Source organism: Schistocerca piceifrons, chromosome 2, assembly GCF_021461385.2.
Source record: "Schistocerca piceifrons isolate TAMUIC-IGC-003096 chromosome 2, iqSchPice1.1, whole genome shotgun sequence".
Lineage (NCBI taxonomy): Eukaryota > Metazoa > Arthropoda > Insecta > Orthoptera > Acrididae > Schistocerca > Schistocerca piceifrons.
Genome location: NC_060139.1, coordinates 829,045,347 through 829,060,621, shown reverse-complemented (window position 1 = coordinate 829,060,621; position 15,275 = coordinate 829,045,347). Strand labels below are relative to the sequence as shown.

Genomic DNA, 15,275 nt, shown 5'->3' with positions numbered 1-15,275 from the left:
AGCCACAGTGGGGTTGCACTTTGCCTGATACAATGTATTTCTAGGCAGTGAACAAACAACTTTAATTTAAGCCTACTGATTATCTTTTAATATTTTGAGCTAAAAAGTTGCTAATTCCCTATAAGAACTGAAGCAAACACAAAAACAAGACTTACATTAAGGCAACACAAAAACCAGTGGTAGAAATTAGTAGCCCCCTGAAACATTTTGCAGTTAATTATACTTGTTAGAAAACTCAAAAACAGAGTTAATTTATCATAAATGAAGATAGTATAAGAGGCTACCACTCTTTAATGGAAAACTACATGTAACACAGTACGTTGGTTAGAATATCTGCTACAGTAGCTAAATCACGAGTGTCAATTTACTACAAATTACTCACAGATTATGCAAATGACAAAGGTAGCTTCTGAAAATTCTCAAAAACTTGTATTTATTTGCACTGAGATACAATGAAATTCAGGGATGATGTAGTCTTTGGCTGTAGCTGTGAACCACAAATGCTGATTTGCTGCGAAATAAGTTAGGCATCCAAAACACTCATACTGCTAACTTAGAAAAATATAGTTTTGTGAGGGCTCTCAAAAATAGCTTATTTCTCATATAATTACATAATGAAATCAGAGAAAAAATGTTTTGAACAAGGGTAAGCCTACTGTTCTCAAAAATTTTAAAACGGCACTCACCAATATTCTAAATTTCACCATATAGCACAATACAAATGGGTATTGATATAATCAATGTAAGATTATACAGAAGTGATGCGAACAATAAAATATGTGAATCCAGAACTTGAAATCTGACACATGAATCTTGTACATGCAGTCTCACACAAAGAAAAATTCCAAAGTTGATTTTCATATACAAACAAATGTGTGTATTGCACAGATTTTTTAACTGAGCTGTTTCTGAACACATTTCTACATTGGCATGCCAAAGAACACTGGAGTGTAAGTTTAGCTCAGTCAAAATTGTTAAAATATGCAGCACCAACAAAGCATGTCTTCTGCTGATTGCAGCTAAAAATATATGATGTGAAAACACAAAAGCAGATGATCTCAGTTTAATTTAAAATGATGAACAATCAGAGAGCTGCATAGCTGATATACTCAACAAATATCAAGAATCCAGTGAAGCAAGAATCAACAAATCAGTTTGTATTGACCTGGGACTCAAATTGTCTATTTGGTGGCACCCATGGTTTGCACACACATCACAAGCAAAGCTCTCTGGACATGGTTATCAGAGCAAAATTTTAGAACCCATCTAGCAGAAGATGCAATCAATCAAAATGACTTTTAAGGATCAAAAATCTTTGATGTCCAGAAAGAATGCAAATGACTTTTCAAATCAATGCTAACGTGTAATCCAAGCTCAAGCGTGTAGCTGCAGTCATGGGTGATTCTAGAAGTCTGTCAAGGGGGGGGGGGGGGCGGGCTATAGCCCCCATACCTCCCCCACCCCCCTTGCCACCACCCCTGGCTGCAGTCCTACATATACCTGAAAAATATGCAAGACAAGTAATTTCCATGGTGGTGTGCCATGTCCGGAGATTTAATTTCTTCAAATTACATTTTCTCAACACAGCAACCCCATGAAGCAATGGTACATTGGAACTCAAAAATCCGTACCACTATCACAATATTATTCCTAAAACATATAAGGAAGATACTCAAGAAAGGCATAGGAAGCATTGCAGAAAATATCTTCCAAATGTTTCAACTAACAGAGTTAAGGTCACTGATTTATATTGCTGCAGATTGCAAAATTTACAGATACATCTATGTCTACTACATAGAAACATGCTACTTAGGAAAGGACACACAAACTATTCTCACTCAGCAAGAATATACGAACAATTAATCCAGTCCACTACTACGCACCCTATGCAATCAAATATCCTTGAACAAATCAGTCACAAGTTTGAAGATACGTACAGGGAAAGATTTTACCTATAAATACTACAGCTAAATGGCTAGAAGTCATCACCAAAACCTACCCAACTCTTGCTAACTCTCAGCATTAGGTGAAGTGTACAGCATTGAAATGAACGTGGAATACCTATACCTATGCAAGAAAGTGATTAGAATTTCGATTAGTATTATGACAACTGTTATCAATATGATAAACGTTTTGTGAGCAGATTGGAAATCTTTCCCTGACACTACTCACAATGCATTTGTCCATCTTATTAGACACTTTGAAATTTTTTCTTGTCAGGCTTAAGGCATTCAGGAATTTACTGGCTCTCTTCGCTTTGGAACACTGTAGCCTTAAATCTCACTTAGGAAGCAAATGTGGACCATCAGTGCACAATTATAAGTGTGCGATTCTTGAGACAGGTTACGAAAGGAAAATGACAATATAGAATAAGGCATCTGAGAAAATCTTTTACTTTACAAAGAAAAAGTCTTAAAATGCAGACCATTTTGAGACCACTATGAGAACACTGAACACAACAGAGACAAATCATTGTTTGGTGCAACTTTGTTTTCTTCTTCATCTAAAAAAAAAAAATACTGTTGTTATTATTATTATTTTACATGTAAGAAAAGGGAATGATATGTTTTGCACACACATGAAAATTTATAAAACCTTGTAATTCTTATTTCAGTCAGGTTTTTTTTTTTTTTTTTTTTTTACTAACTAAGAAACGGAGGATGATGAATATGGAAAGGGATAGTGACCAACTACAGTAATTTGCAATGAATAATGCAAACTAGAACTTTCTGTAACGGACTACCACTTGCGAGGCTTCCAAAAATTCAGCATTAAACAGAAAGTATGCATTTTACAGAACCGTTGCAACTAAATGGTTACAGCTGGATCAGAGTGGGATCAAGTTTATTTTGAGGTTTAGATGATGACACAATAAATGTTCGTGATACCATGTTTAATTTTGTAATTGCTTTTGAATCGCTTGATACTTTGTTTCTGCTTACTGTGCTCTTCTACTTATACAGTGTACACGACCATAATACATGGACATAAACATCAAATGAGTGAAAGTGGATCATTATGTCCAAAATATAACCTTCACTTGGAAACTGACCAAAATGATAAAATATTTTAATGGAGACACTTGTTATACTCTTCATTTACCCTGCAAAAAGCTCTAAGCAGTTCTCATTATCCACGGAAAATAAGTCATCTTTTCCTCACGCACGCATAACATCCCAAGCCGCACAATAAAAGCACACAAGTTTTCATTAAAAAATAAAATTTAACTATACACATACTTGGTAATGTCTTTGCTGGGTCAGGTGGGATTACAATAGGGACCCATCCCCTCTTCCTCTGTGATTTTTCCAGAGATTTGTATGAGGATTTCTTTGAAGTACTGTTCTTCTGTTTTAAAACAAGTTCATTTACATGAGCTGTGCTTTCTTTGACAACAGGAGTCACATAAATTGGCTGAAATCCACTCAGCTGAAACAAAACAACCATTGATTACCTATCTGACTTAAGAAAACATTTCGCAATTACAACATGAGATCACAATGAAAAATAGTCATGAGTTAAATTTACAAAATTTGGTGACAATGATATTATTAAGTGTAGCGTTGAATGAAGTGGACTCATTGGTATCACTACATAGTTTTGTATGTAATATGTGCTGATACAGGCAGTAAGAATTACAGAATGCAAGTGTTGGTATCATGATCGATAAGTGCATGAAAATAACTATCAAATTCATTAACAAAGGAGATCAATGGCAATGATGCAAACGTGTCAATTGCATAGTAGATAACTATTAAAGGATTCCATAACATTGCATGAAAATGAAACTAATACAATGAAAGAAGATTTAGATGCAATACATCCGGAACATGAAGAACTCTCAAAGAAAAACAAAATAATGATGGAAAACAATCTCCTGAATGCTTAATAGTAAGCAATCTCAAGGGCTCTGTGGCTCTACAGGAAGAGGAATTTAATATACTAAAAGAGGAGAAAGAAAACTGGCGTTCTACGGATCGGAGCGTGGAATGTCAGAAACCTTAATCGGGCAGGTAGGTTAGGAAATTTAAAAAGGTAAATGGATAGGTTAAAGTTAGTTATAGTGGGAATTAGTGAAGTTCAGTGGCAGGAGGAACAAGACTTTTGGTCAGGTGAATACAGGGTTATAAATACAAAATCAAACAGGGGTAATACAGGGGTAGGTTTAATAATGAATAAAAAAAATAGGAGTGCAGGTAAGCTACTACAAACAGCATAGTGAACGCATTATTGTGGCCAAGATAGACACGAAGCCCATGCCTACTACAGTAGTACAAGTTCATATACCAACTATCTCCACAGATGATGAAGAAATTGAAGAAATGTATGAGGAGATAAAAGAAATTATTCAGATAGTGAAGGGAGACGAAAATTTAATAGTCATGGGTAACTGGATTTCGATAGTAGGAAAAGGAAGAGAAGGACACATAGGTGAATATGGATTGGGGGGAAGAAATGAAAGAGGAAGTTGCCTGATAGAGTTTTGCACAGAGCATTACTTAATCATAGCTAACATTTGGTTCAAGAATCATAAAAGAAGGTTGTATACATGGAAGAAGCCTGGAAATACTGACAGGTTTCATATACACTCCTGGAAATGGAAAAAAGAACACATTGACACCGGTGTGTCAGACCCACCATACTTGCTCCGGACACTGCGAGAGGGCTGTACAAGCAATGATCACACGCACGGCACAGCGGACACACCAGGAACCGCGGTGTTGGCCGTCGAATGGCGCAAGCTGCGCAGCATTTGTGCACCGCCACCGTCAGTGTCAGCCAGTTTGCCGTGGCATACGGAGCTCCATCGCAGTCTTTAACACTGGTAGCATGCCGTGACAGTGTGGACGTGAACCGGATGTGCAGTTGACGGACTTTGAGCGAGGGCGTATAGTGGGCATGCGGGAGGCCGGGTGGACATACCGCCGAATTGCTCAACACGTGGGGCGTGAGGTCTCCACAGTACATCGATGTTGTCGCCAGTGGTCGGCGGAAGGTGCACGTGCCCTTCGACCTGGGACCGGACCGCAGCTACGCACGGATGCACGCCAAGACCGTAGGATCCTACGCAGTGACGTAGGGGACCGCACCGCCACTTCCCAGCAAATTAGGGACACTGTTGCTCCTGGGGTATCGGCGAGGACCATTCGCAACCGTCTCCATGAAGCTGGGCTACGGTCCCACACACCGTTAGGCCGTCTTCCGCTCACGCCCCAACATCGTGCAGCCCGCCTCCAGTGGTGTCGCGACAGGCGTGAATGGAGGGACGAATGGAGACGTGTCGTCTTCAGCGATGAGAGTCGCTTCTGCCTTGGTGCCAATGATGGTCGTATGCGTGTTTGGCGCCGTGCAGGTGAGCGCCACAATCAGGACTGCATACGACCGAGGCACACAGGGCCAACACCCGGCATCATGGTGTGGGGAGCGATTTCCTACACTGGCCGTACACCACTGGTGATCGTCGAGGGGACACTGAATAGTGCACGGTACATCCAAACCGTCATCGAACCCATCGTTCTACCATTCCTAGACCGGCAAGGGAACTTGCTGTTCCAACAGGACAATGCACGTCCGCATGTATCCCGTGCCACCCAAGTGCTCTAGAAGGTGTAAGTCAACTACCCTGGCCAGCAAGATCTCCGGATCTGTCCCCCATTGAGCATGTTTGGGACTGGATGAAGCGTCGTCTCACGCTGGTCCAACTGAGGCGTCAGGTGGAAATGGCATGGCAAGCCGTTCCACAGGACTACATCCAGCATCTCTACGATCGTCTCCATGGGAGAATAGCAGCCTGCATTGCTGCGAAAGGTGGATATACACTGTACTAGTGCCGACATTGTGCATGCTCTGTTGCCTGTGTCTATGTGCCTGTGGTTCTGTCAGTGTGATCATGTGATGTATCTGACCCCAGGAATGTGTCAATAAAGTTTCCCCTTCCTGGGACAATGAATTCACGGTGTTCTTATTTCAATTTCCAGGAGTGTAGATTATATAATGGTAAGACAGAGATTTAGGAACCAGGTTTTAAATTGTAAGACATTTCCAGGGACAGATGTGGACTCTGACCACAATCTATTGGTTATGAACTGTAGATTAAAACTGAAGAAACTGCAAAAAGTTGGGAATTTAAGGAGATGGGACCTGGATAAACTGACTAAACCAGAGGTTGTACAGAGTTTCAGGGAGAGTATAAGGGAAAAATTGACAGGAATGGGGGGAAAGAAATACAGTAGAAGAAGAATGGGTAGCTTTGAAGGATGAAGTAGTGAAGGCAGCAGAGGATCAAGTAGGTAAAAAGACGAGGGCTAGTGGAAATCCTTGGGTAACAGAAGAAATATTGAATTTAATTGATGAAAGGAGAAAATATAAAAATGCAATAAATGAAGCAGGCAAAAAGGAATACAAACGTCTCAAAAATGAGATCGACAGGAAGTGCAAAATGGCTAAGCAGGGGTGGCGAGAGGACAAATTTAAGGATGTAGAGGCTTATCTCACTAGGGGTAAGGTAGATACTGCCTACAGGAAAATTAGAGAGACCTCTGGAGAACAGAGAACCACTTGTATGAATATCAAGAACTCAGATGGAAACCCAATTCTAAGCAAAGAAGAGAAAGCAGAAAGGTGGAAGGAATATATAGAGGGCCTTTACAAGGGCGATGTATTTGAGGACAGTATCATGGAAATGGAAGAGGATGTAGATGAAGATGAAATGGGAGATACGATATTGCGTGGAGAGTTTGACAGAGCAATGAAAGACCCGAGTCAAAACAAGGCCCCTGGAGTAGACAGCAATCCATTAGAACTACTGACAGCCTTGGGAGAGCCAGTCCTGACAAAAAACTACCAACTCACGTGCAATATGTATGGGACTTCAAGAAGAATATTATAATTCCAATCAAAAAGAAAGCAGGTGTTGACAGATGTGAAAATTACCGAACTATCAGTTTAATAAGTCACAGCTGCAAAATATTAACATGAATTCTTTACAGACGAATGGAAAAACTGGTAGAAGCACACCTCGGGGAAGATCAGTTTGGATTCTGTAGAAATATTGGAACACGTGAGGCAATACTGACCTTACGACTTATCTTACACGAAAGATCAAGGAAAGGCAAACCTACGTTTCTAGCATTTGTAGACTTAGAGAAAGCTTTTGACAATGTTGACTGGAATACTCTCTTTCAAATTCTAAAGGTGGCAAGGGTAAAATACAGGGAGCGAAAGGCTATTTACAATTTGTACAGAAACCAAATGGCAGTTATAAGAGTCGAAGGACATGAAAGGGAAGCAGTGGTTGGGAAGGGAGTGAGACAGGGTTGTAGTCTCTCCCCAATGTTATTCAATCCGTATACTGAGCAAGCAGTAAAGGAAACAAAAGAAAAATTCAGAGTAGGTATTAAAATCCATGGAGAAGAAATAAAAACTTTGAGGTTCGCCAATGACATTGTAATTCTGTCAGAGACAGCAAAGGACTTGGAAGAGCAGTTGAACGGAATGGACAGTGTCTTGAAAGGAGGATATAAGATGAACATCAACAAAAGCAAAACGAGGATAATGGAATGTAGTCGAATTAAGTCGGGTGATGCTGAGGGAATTAGATTAGGAAATGAGACACTTAAAGTAGTAAAGGAGTTTTGCTATTTGGGGAGCAAAATAACTGATGATGGTTGAAGTAGAGAAGAGATAAAATGTAGATTGGCAATGGCAAGGAAAGCGTTTCTGAAGAAGAGAAATTTGTTAACATCGAGTATAGATTTAAATGTCAGGAAGTCATTTCTGAAAGTATTTGTATGGAGTGTAGCCATGTATGGAAGTGAAACACGGACGATAAATAGTTTGGACAAAAAGAGAATAGAAGCTTTCGAAATATGGTGCTGCAGAAGAATGATGAAGTTTAGATGGGTAGATCATGTAACTAATGAGGAGGTATTGAATAGGATTTGGGAGAAGAGGAGTTTGTGGCACAACTTGACTTGAAGAAGGGATCAGTTGGTAGGACATGTTCTGAGGCTTCAAGGGATCACCAATTTAGTATTGGAGGGCAACGTGGAGGGTAAAAATCGTAGAGGGAGACCAAGGGATGAATACACTAAGCAGATTCAAAAGGATGTAGGTTACAGTATGTACTGGGAGATGAAGAAGCCTGCACAGGATAAAGTAGCATGGACAGCTGCATCAAACCTGGATAAACAACAACAACAAAAGAGGATTTGGTCGCAACATGTTCCAGTACGAAGACCTCATGAAGAAGTGAAGAAAAAAAGTGATAAACACACAACCTGTGTCTTAATCTCACAAAATTCATGTGTGGTTAGGAACACCAATAAAAGCAAATCAGTAATTGTAAACAAGCATCAAGATCCTAGAGTTTCAAACAAGGATTCCAGCAATAATGTATCACCAACAATTCAAGAAGAACTGTGCAGTCATATATATCATAAGATAAAACTAACACTCACCCAAAAACAGTTCAAGCAAAGTCCTTCAATTCAAAGTTAAGTCCTTCAATTCAAAGTTAAGTCCTTCAATTCAAAGTTAAGTCCTTCAATTCAAAGTTAAGTCCTTCAATTCAAAGTTATTGATAATTAAGTGCCAAAATTGAAGTAGCTAGGAAATTTCATGGGAAACCATATTCATGTTGCCAAAAAAGAACACTCCCCAAACTTGCATTTCTGATAATGTAGGAATTGTAACAGAAACAGATTATATCACTGGCAACAGCAGCCAACATCTAAGATAGTATCAAAGAAAGTTTTTCGCTGATATTGCATTTACACTCAATCTTTCAAATGAATTGCTCACATGTGAGCAAAGAAGTTACTAGTATAAACTGGCAGGTCTATAACCTGTGTCCAAAATTTGCAAAAATTAATTAAGTAATGAAAGCTACCAAGTTTTGTAGAGAATATTATACACAAAATCGACTTCAGTTAAACATTCTCGGCAAAAGATAAATTGGTCATTTCATATAAGAAATCAGAAAAAGAGAGAGAGAGAGAGAGAGAGAGAGAGAGAGAGAGAGAGAGAGAGAGACCCGATGACAGTGTTAAATCTGATAAATCTCAATCTCTCACTAAGGTAAACTTGTTACCCAAGAATAAAACCAGTGAAAATCTGTGGCATACAAGACAAATGTGTCTAGTACACTTAATATAAACATGTTATCAAGAAATATAAGCAAAACTACTCTGCAGATAACAAAAATATCATAGTCACACCTAATTCAGAAACTCTAAAGAGGGAATGAACAATCGTTTAGCTACAGTATTATGAGAATGTTACATATTAGCTTTTAGGCAAAGCCTTCCTCAGAAAAGAGAAGCACCCCCCCCCCCCCCTCTCTCTCTCTCTCTCTCTCTCTCTCTCTCTCTCACACACACACACACACACACACACACACACACGTTAGAGAAGAGGTCAATGTCCAGGAAGGTGGTACACTGGGTTGAGGAGGATAAAGTAAAGTGTATGGCACAGAAATTGATAACATGGTGGTGAAACGAGGATAGGGTGTCCTATACCTGGGCTCAGATCATGAAGATATCATCGCGAACCTGGACCGGACCAGGGGTTTGGGGTTTTGGGAGGCTACAATGGTTTCCTCCAGACGGTCCATGAACAGGTTGGCATAGGAGGATGCCATGTGGGTGCCTATAGCTGTGCTGCAGATTTTTTTTTATACCTTCCCTTCAAAGAGAAGTATTTGTGCATTAGGACAAAGTTAGTAACATGTAAGACAAATAAGGTAACAGGTTGGGAACCTGAGGATGTTGGAAGAGGGATGTTCAGTAGTGGCAAGACCATGGGCACAAGTGATGTTGAATACAGGAAACTGGCATCAACAGTGACTATTATGAATCCAGAAGGTAAAAGGGTAGGATGGAGGAGAGGAGGGAAGGAATTGGTTGTTGTCTTTGATGTGGGAAGCCAGATTTCAGGCAACAGCTTGGAGGTGTTGGTCAATGAGGGCAAAAGTTCTTTTCAAAGGAACACAACAATCAACTACAATGGATATGTACATGGACATGTTTGTATGGGTGCACGACAGCAAGGTTTTTAGCACCCGCAAGACAACAGATTGAGATGAGTGGCAGTAAAATACACAAAACAGTAAGATAAAACATCAAATAAAAAAACAAGTAACAAAAATTGGAAAACTATGAGCGTACCCACACAGAACCATGGAATGAGGTGTTGCGTCAGTAGTAAAACATTAATGACACAAGAAGAAAGTGGTATAAGGAGCTAAAACAATGTAGCAGATGGATGTGATTGGCTAACCACAAGAATAAAAAAAGAAGCCAGCCATTCTGCAACACACTAAAACCTCCAGCCTAAAAGTTTATGCCAGAGTCCAGACACATCACAAAACTTTAAAACCTTAGTCATTCTCGTCCCATCATCAGCTAAAATAGAGGATAGATCCCCAACAATATTTGCTTCTGCCCTTGCATCCGATATAAAATGCACTTCGTTAAAATGTGGCTGGTTGAGATGTGTGCGCCACAAGCACCACAAAATGGGACATCCTCTCGCTGTAGTAAAAAGCTATGTGTGAGAGAGCAGTGCCCAACTGTAAGATGCGCGAGGGTCACTTTATCCTGGCTGAGCAACTGGCACGAGGAATGTCACAGCCGGGTTGTTGATTTCACCAACCGCACCCTATTGCCCGTCACCGCCAGCCATTCCTCATCCCGCAACTGCATGCACTTCCTGTGTAGGGCAGAAATGACAGCCTTCAAGGGAATAGGACACTGTGCCACATCCCGTCCTCTGCAGGCCTCCTTGGCAGCCTGATTGGCCTGTTCATATCCTCATATCCCTACATGACCTGGCACGCAGCAGAATAACACTTGCTTACCCTGCCGTTGGAGCAAGTACAGTTGGTCATACATCTGCCAGACCAACTCCTTAGCTGGTTACAGGTTCTGTAACAATTGTGAGGCACTAAGGGAATCGAAGCAAATGAGAGACCGTTTACCCCAAATGCAACATATCTGCTCCAGTGCCTTTAGGAGCGCGTGGAGCTCTACTGCGAAAAAGGTAGCCTCATCAAGAAGGTAAATCCTGGCGACATGGTCGGGGAAAATAACTGAGCAGCCAAGGGAATTCCCTAGTTTGGAGCCATCAGTGTACACTTCTATGAAACCTTGATCCATACCTAAAATGTTAAAAAAAAAAAAAACAGATATTGAAATGTAAAATCTGAAGTACGATTTTCCTTAAAATTTGTCAAGTCTAAAGTAAGAGGCCAAGGTGGAAATCTGCTCCCACCATGATGTACAACATGAAGACTAGCCACAACCATCTCTAGAAGGCAATCCTACGCACGAATCCTATACAGCCTCGTTGCCTGTTGCTGGTTACGACACCAGCCTCTGCACAGAGGCTTTGTATGGGGCTTGCTCTGAATGTCCCAGTGGCCAACCGAATCCCAACATGGTACACCATGTCCAACATCTTTAAATAAGAGGGTCTCTTGCAGACCCATACACCATGCACCCATAATCGAGCCGAGACTGCACAAATGCCCTGTAAAAGCACAGCAGACAAGTCCTTTCTGCTCCCCATGTACTGTGGCTAAGACATTTTAAAATACTTAAAGCCTTAAATGACAGATTTTTCAGGTCCTTAAGATGTAACCACATAAGCTTAGAGTCAAATATGAGGCCCGCAAACCTCACTGTGTCTTTAAAAGTAAGGACAACTCAGAAAAGTTTAAAATGGAATAAGAACAGTTAAAAAGAACACACACAGACTTCTCAGTGAAAAACTTAAAACCACTCTTCTGCGCCTATTCATCCAAACACCAAAAAGTTAATTGCAACTGACGTGTTGTTGTTGAGAGGTTTGAAGAAGAGCAAACCAAGTCATCCACAAACAAAGAACATTGGACGGGACTTTTCACTATGGATGTAATGCTATTAATAGCTACGGAAAAGACAGTCACACTTAAAACGCTATCTTGAGGGACACCATTATCCTGCTCAAAGCAGTCAGACAGGATGTCACCAACTCATTATCTAAAATATTGTGTCAACAGGAAGGACTGAATAAAAATCTGAAGACAACCACGAAAACCCCATTCGTAAAGATGCTCCAGGATAAGAGGCCTCCAAGAAGTATTGTAGGCCTTTTTAATGTAAAAACTATACCCAGGTGATGTCAGCGTAGGAAAATCGGTTGTACAGCAGTCTCCAGGAAGGCAAGGTTATCAAAGGTGGAGCGATATCTGCTGAACCCACGCTGAAAGCGATTAAGGTGTTGCCTGGATTCTAAGATCCAGACAAGGTGGCGGTTGACCATCCACTCCAAGGTCTTAACCATGCAGCTAGTGAAGGCAACACTACACTCGGGAAAGTGACCTGACGCCCAAATGGCATTAAAAAGTGCCTTGTGAGGTGTAGCAACATACTGTAATGGATCCTGTCATGACCAGCGGATATGTCACGAGCTGCAGACAATGCAGAATCCAGCTCCCACATGGAAAATGACCAGTTTCAATTTTCATCAGAAGTGGACTAGAAGTCCAAACTATGCCTCTAAGCAACTGCTCCATGGGCTCAAAATCTGGATTCTGATTGGCTGTTGCAGTAACTGTGACAAATATGCCACCACAGTCTGGGAAATGACTTGCGGATTGGTTTAGAGAGTGCCGTTCCCCATTGCAGCACCCATGGGGCACTTCTGCCTCCTCTTCCAAAAATTCTTCTGGTCTCCCCCACAACAGAACTTTTGGTGGAACCATTAATGGTGTTCAGGAACAGTTGCCACGACCTCTTCTTGCTCTCTCGAATAATTCGGCGACACTTTGCCCTCCCCACTCAAAAGGCTGCAAGATTCTCTGCAGCTGGCCGACCCTTGAACCTATGCAGAGCCGCATGCCTGGTCCTGATTGCAGAGCTGCATTCGGCACTTCACCATGGGACAGGTTGCCTCCTCTGTTGTCCCGTGGACTGTGGAATGGATGCTGCAGCGGCATGGTGGATCATTTTGGTAATATGATCCACCGATGCCTAGACATTCACACTTGTTCGAACTGGGTCAACTGGCTATAAAGAGTCCAGTCTGCTCTACAGAGCACTCATCGTGGGGGTTTCCTTTCACGTTCTGCGTTCCGTCCCATCTGGCAGGTGACTCCAGATCAGGAAGTGATCACTTCCATTGAGTGCCGTGTGAGCAAGAGCTGGAGAGGAAAGCAAGAGATCAATGACTGAGAATGAACCAGTTGCTGCGCAGAAGTGAGTGCTCTGTTCTGCATTTAGCAAGTATGAGCAAGTATGACACAAGAAGCCTCTCAATTGCTCTACCCCGGGGCAGGTAACTGTAGAGCCCCAAAGCACATCATTGTGTGCATTAAAATCACCACATAGGATAAAGGGGCAGGGGAGCTGTGTAATATGGTCGGTTACGGCCTCGTCATCAAGTGTATCATGTGGGGGAAGTAAAAAAATATACTGTCCACCGATGATGCATGTGCACTGATACAGCAACTGCTTGTAAAGACGTAAATGAGAGGAGCAAGGAGTGGTAGTCGGTACTGATGGAAATATCTATGCTTCCTCTAACTCACTCTCCACTCAGGTCGTCCTTTTTGTAGAGTAAATAGCCTCTTAGCTTAGTGGCATACATTTGATGGAAATGAATCACCTGGAGACACAGACACGGTGGTCTACCCTGAGATAACAGACAGAGTTCCTCCACATGCGTCCTGAACCCCTGCTCAAGTTCCACTGTAGGATGGGAACCATTTCATCGATGTGGTTTTAATTTACCCCTATCTTTGCACCGCAGAGGTGAAGCGCCTGTAGAGCGAGGGGGAGTGGAGGGACTGCCTGGATCCAAGCCATCTACCTTCATGATGTCCCCCTCATCAGTCAGACATGAAAGACTGATGTCTGATGGCGCTTAGGACAGTTTTTGACAAGAACATCGTGAACCTTTCCCTGCACCCTGTCCCTTCAAGGATGAAGGGCTCACTACAGAACTGTTGCTGGTCTTTTCTGTGTTGGCTGCTCGGTTTGCTTTATCCTTAGTCATTTTGCCTTGGCGTTGTTGCAGACCAACAATGGTCGAACCCGGGACTCCAGTTGGGAGAGCTGAAGCCAGGGTCCAACGCACCGTTTCTCGTCAAGAGGCCGAGCAAGTTCAAAAGCGTCAAGGGGCAGTGCAGAGTGATACAGCAGTATTCTTAAGTATTCCTTTATTCAGCTGGTTTACAGAAGCGTAATGTCAGCGCGCCGCCCACGTGCTGTTCCGCGAGTCCAGCCATCTCGGCACTCCTGGACTGTCGACACTGCTGCTGCGGTCATCAAGGCTGCCCGACGATGGAAGTCAGCTGTGCTCGCCCGGTCACTGCCCGCCGAGGCGTAGCAACTGGCACCGCTCCACTGTCCGTGATTCTGGAGACTGTTACAGTCTCTGGTCCCTGCTGCCCTCCACCCCGTTTGGCCTGTTCTGTCCGACCATGGGACGAAGGTGGTTGTACTGGACACCTGTGGCCCTCGGCCACTGCTGCTCCCAGGACAGGACCGGACTTGAACCCGCGCCCTCCTGGACGCCATGCCATAACTTGCCACTAGTGGTGCTTGGCGGATGGCAACACCCGCTGCCGTTCCCAACACTGTTTCAGCGCTGCTGCACCTCCTGCAGCGTACGCCTCGCCCGGACCGCGGTACGCCAGGTGGGAAGCGAACGTGGCCTATCCTGGACCCGCTGCAGACCACTGTCATTATCCTCCTTCAGGCAGACTGTGCAATCTCCAAGTGCCCGGCTGCCGTTACGTCTCCCCAGAGGCGGAATACAGCCCAAACAAGTACATAGAAACAAAGTAGAGATTTACACAGAATATTTACAACATTTCTGCCAGACTGGCCTCTGTAAGCATAGACCAGCACAGGTCGACCTGACTCTCGACTGACCTGGCACACATCTCAAGCTAAAAGTGCCTGACTATTTATAATGCTTTTCCCCTTGCTTCTGACGTGTTGTTGGAGAGAGACGAAAACTATGACAGGGGTAAATTCCCATGCGTCAGCCACTTACTCATTGCCACTCCCAGCTCTGACCTACTGTCTCGCCTCACACATCACAATAACTTAAAGCAACGCTGCAGTTCCCTGCGTTGCTGTTGCTCCACTCCAAACGAATCGTACGTGCAATATGCCGCTGCAGCTCTGCGCCATGTTTACTCTGCCTAGCCTACGGGCTGCCGACTATTACCACACGCTGTCAGCGGCCCCAGACTTCATCGCAGAACCGCGCCTTTACTGAAT

General features: G+C 42.7%; 1 protein-coding gene across 1 annotated transcript in view; it reads right to left on the bottom strand.

Moving 5' to 3' along the window:
• The window catches only part of LOC124775120, a 302,473-nt gene that overhangs the window by 233,791 nt on the left and 53,407 nt on the right, over positions 1-15,275 (bottom strand). Inside the window, exon 4 of the mRNA XM_047249959.1 lies at positions 3,240-3,429. Coding sequence (XP_047105915.1) covers positions 3,240-3,429 — 190 coding nt within the window. The remainder of the gene's footprint in view (positions 1-3,239; positions 3,430-15,275) is intronic.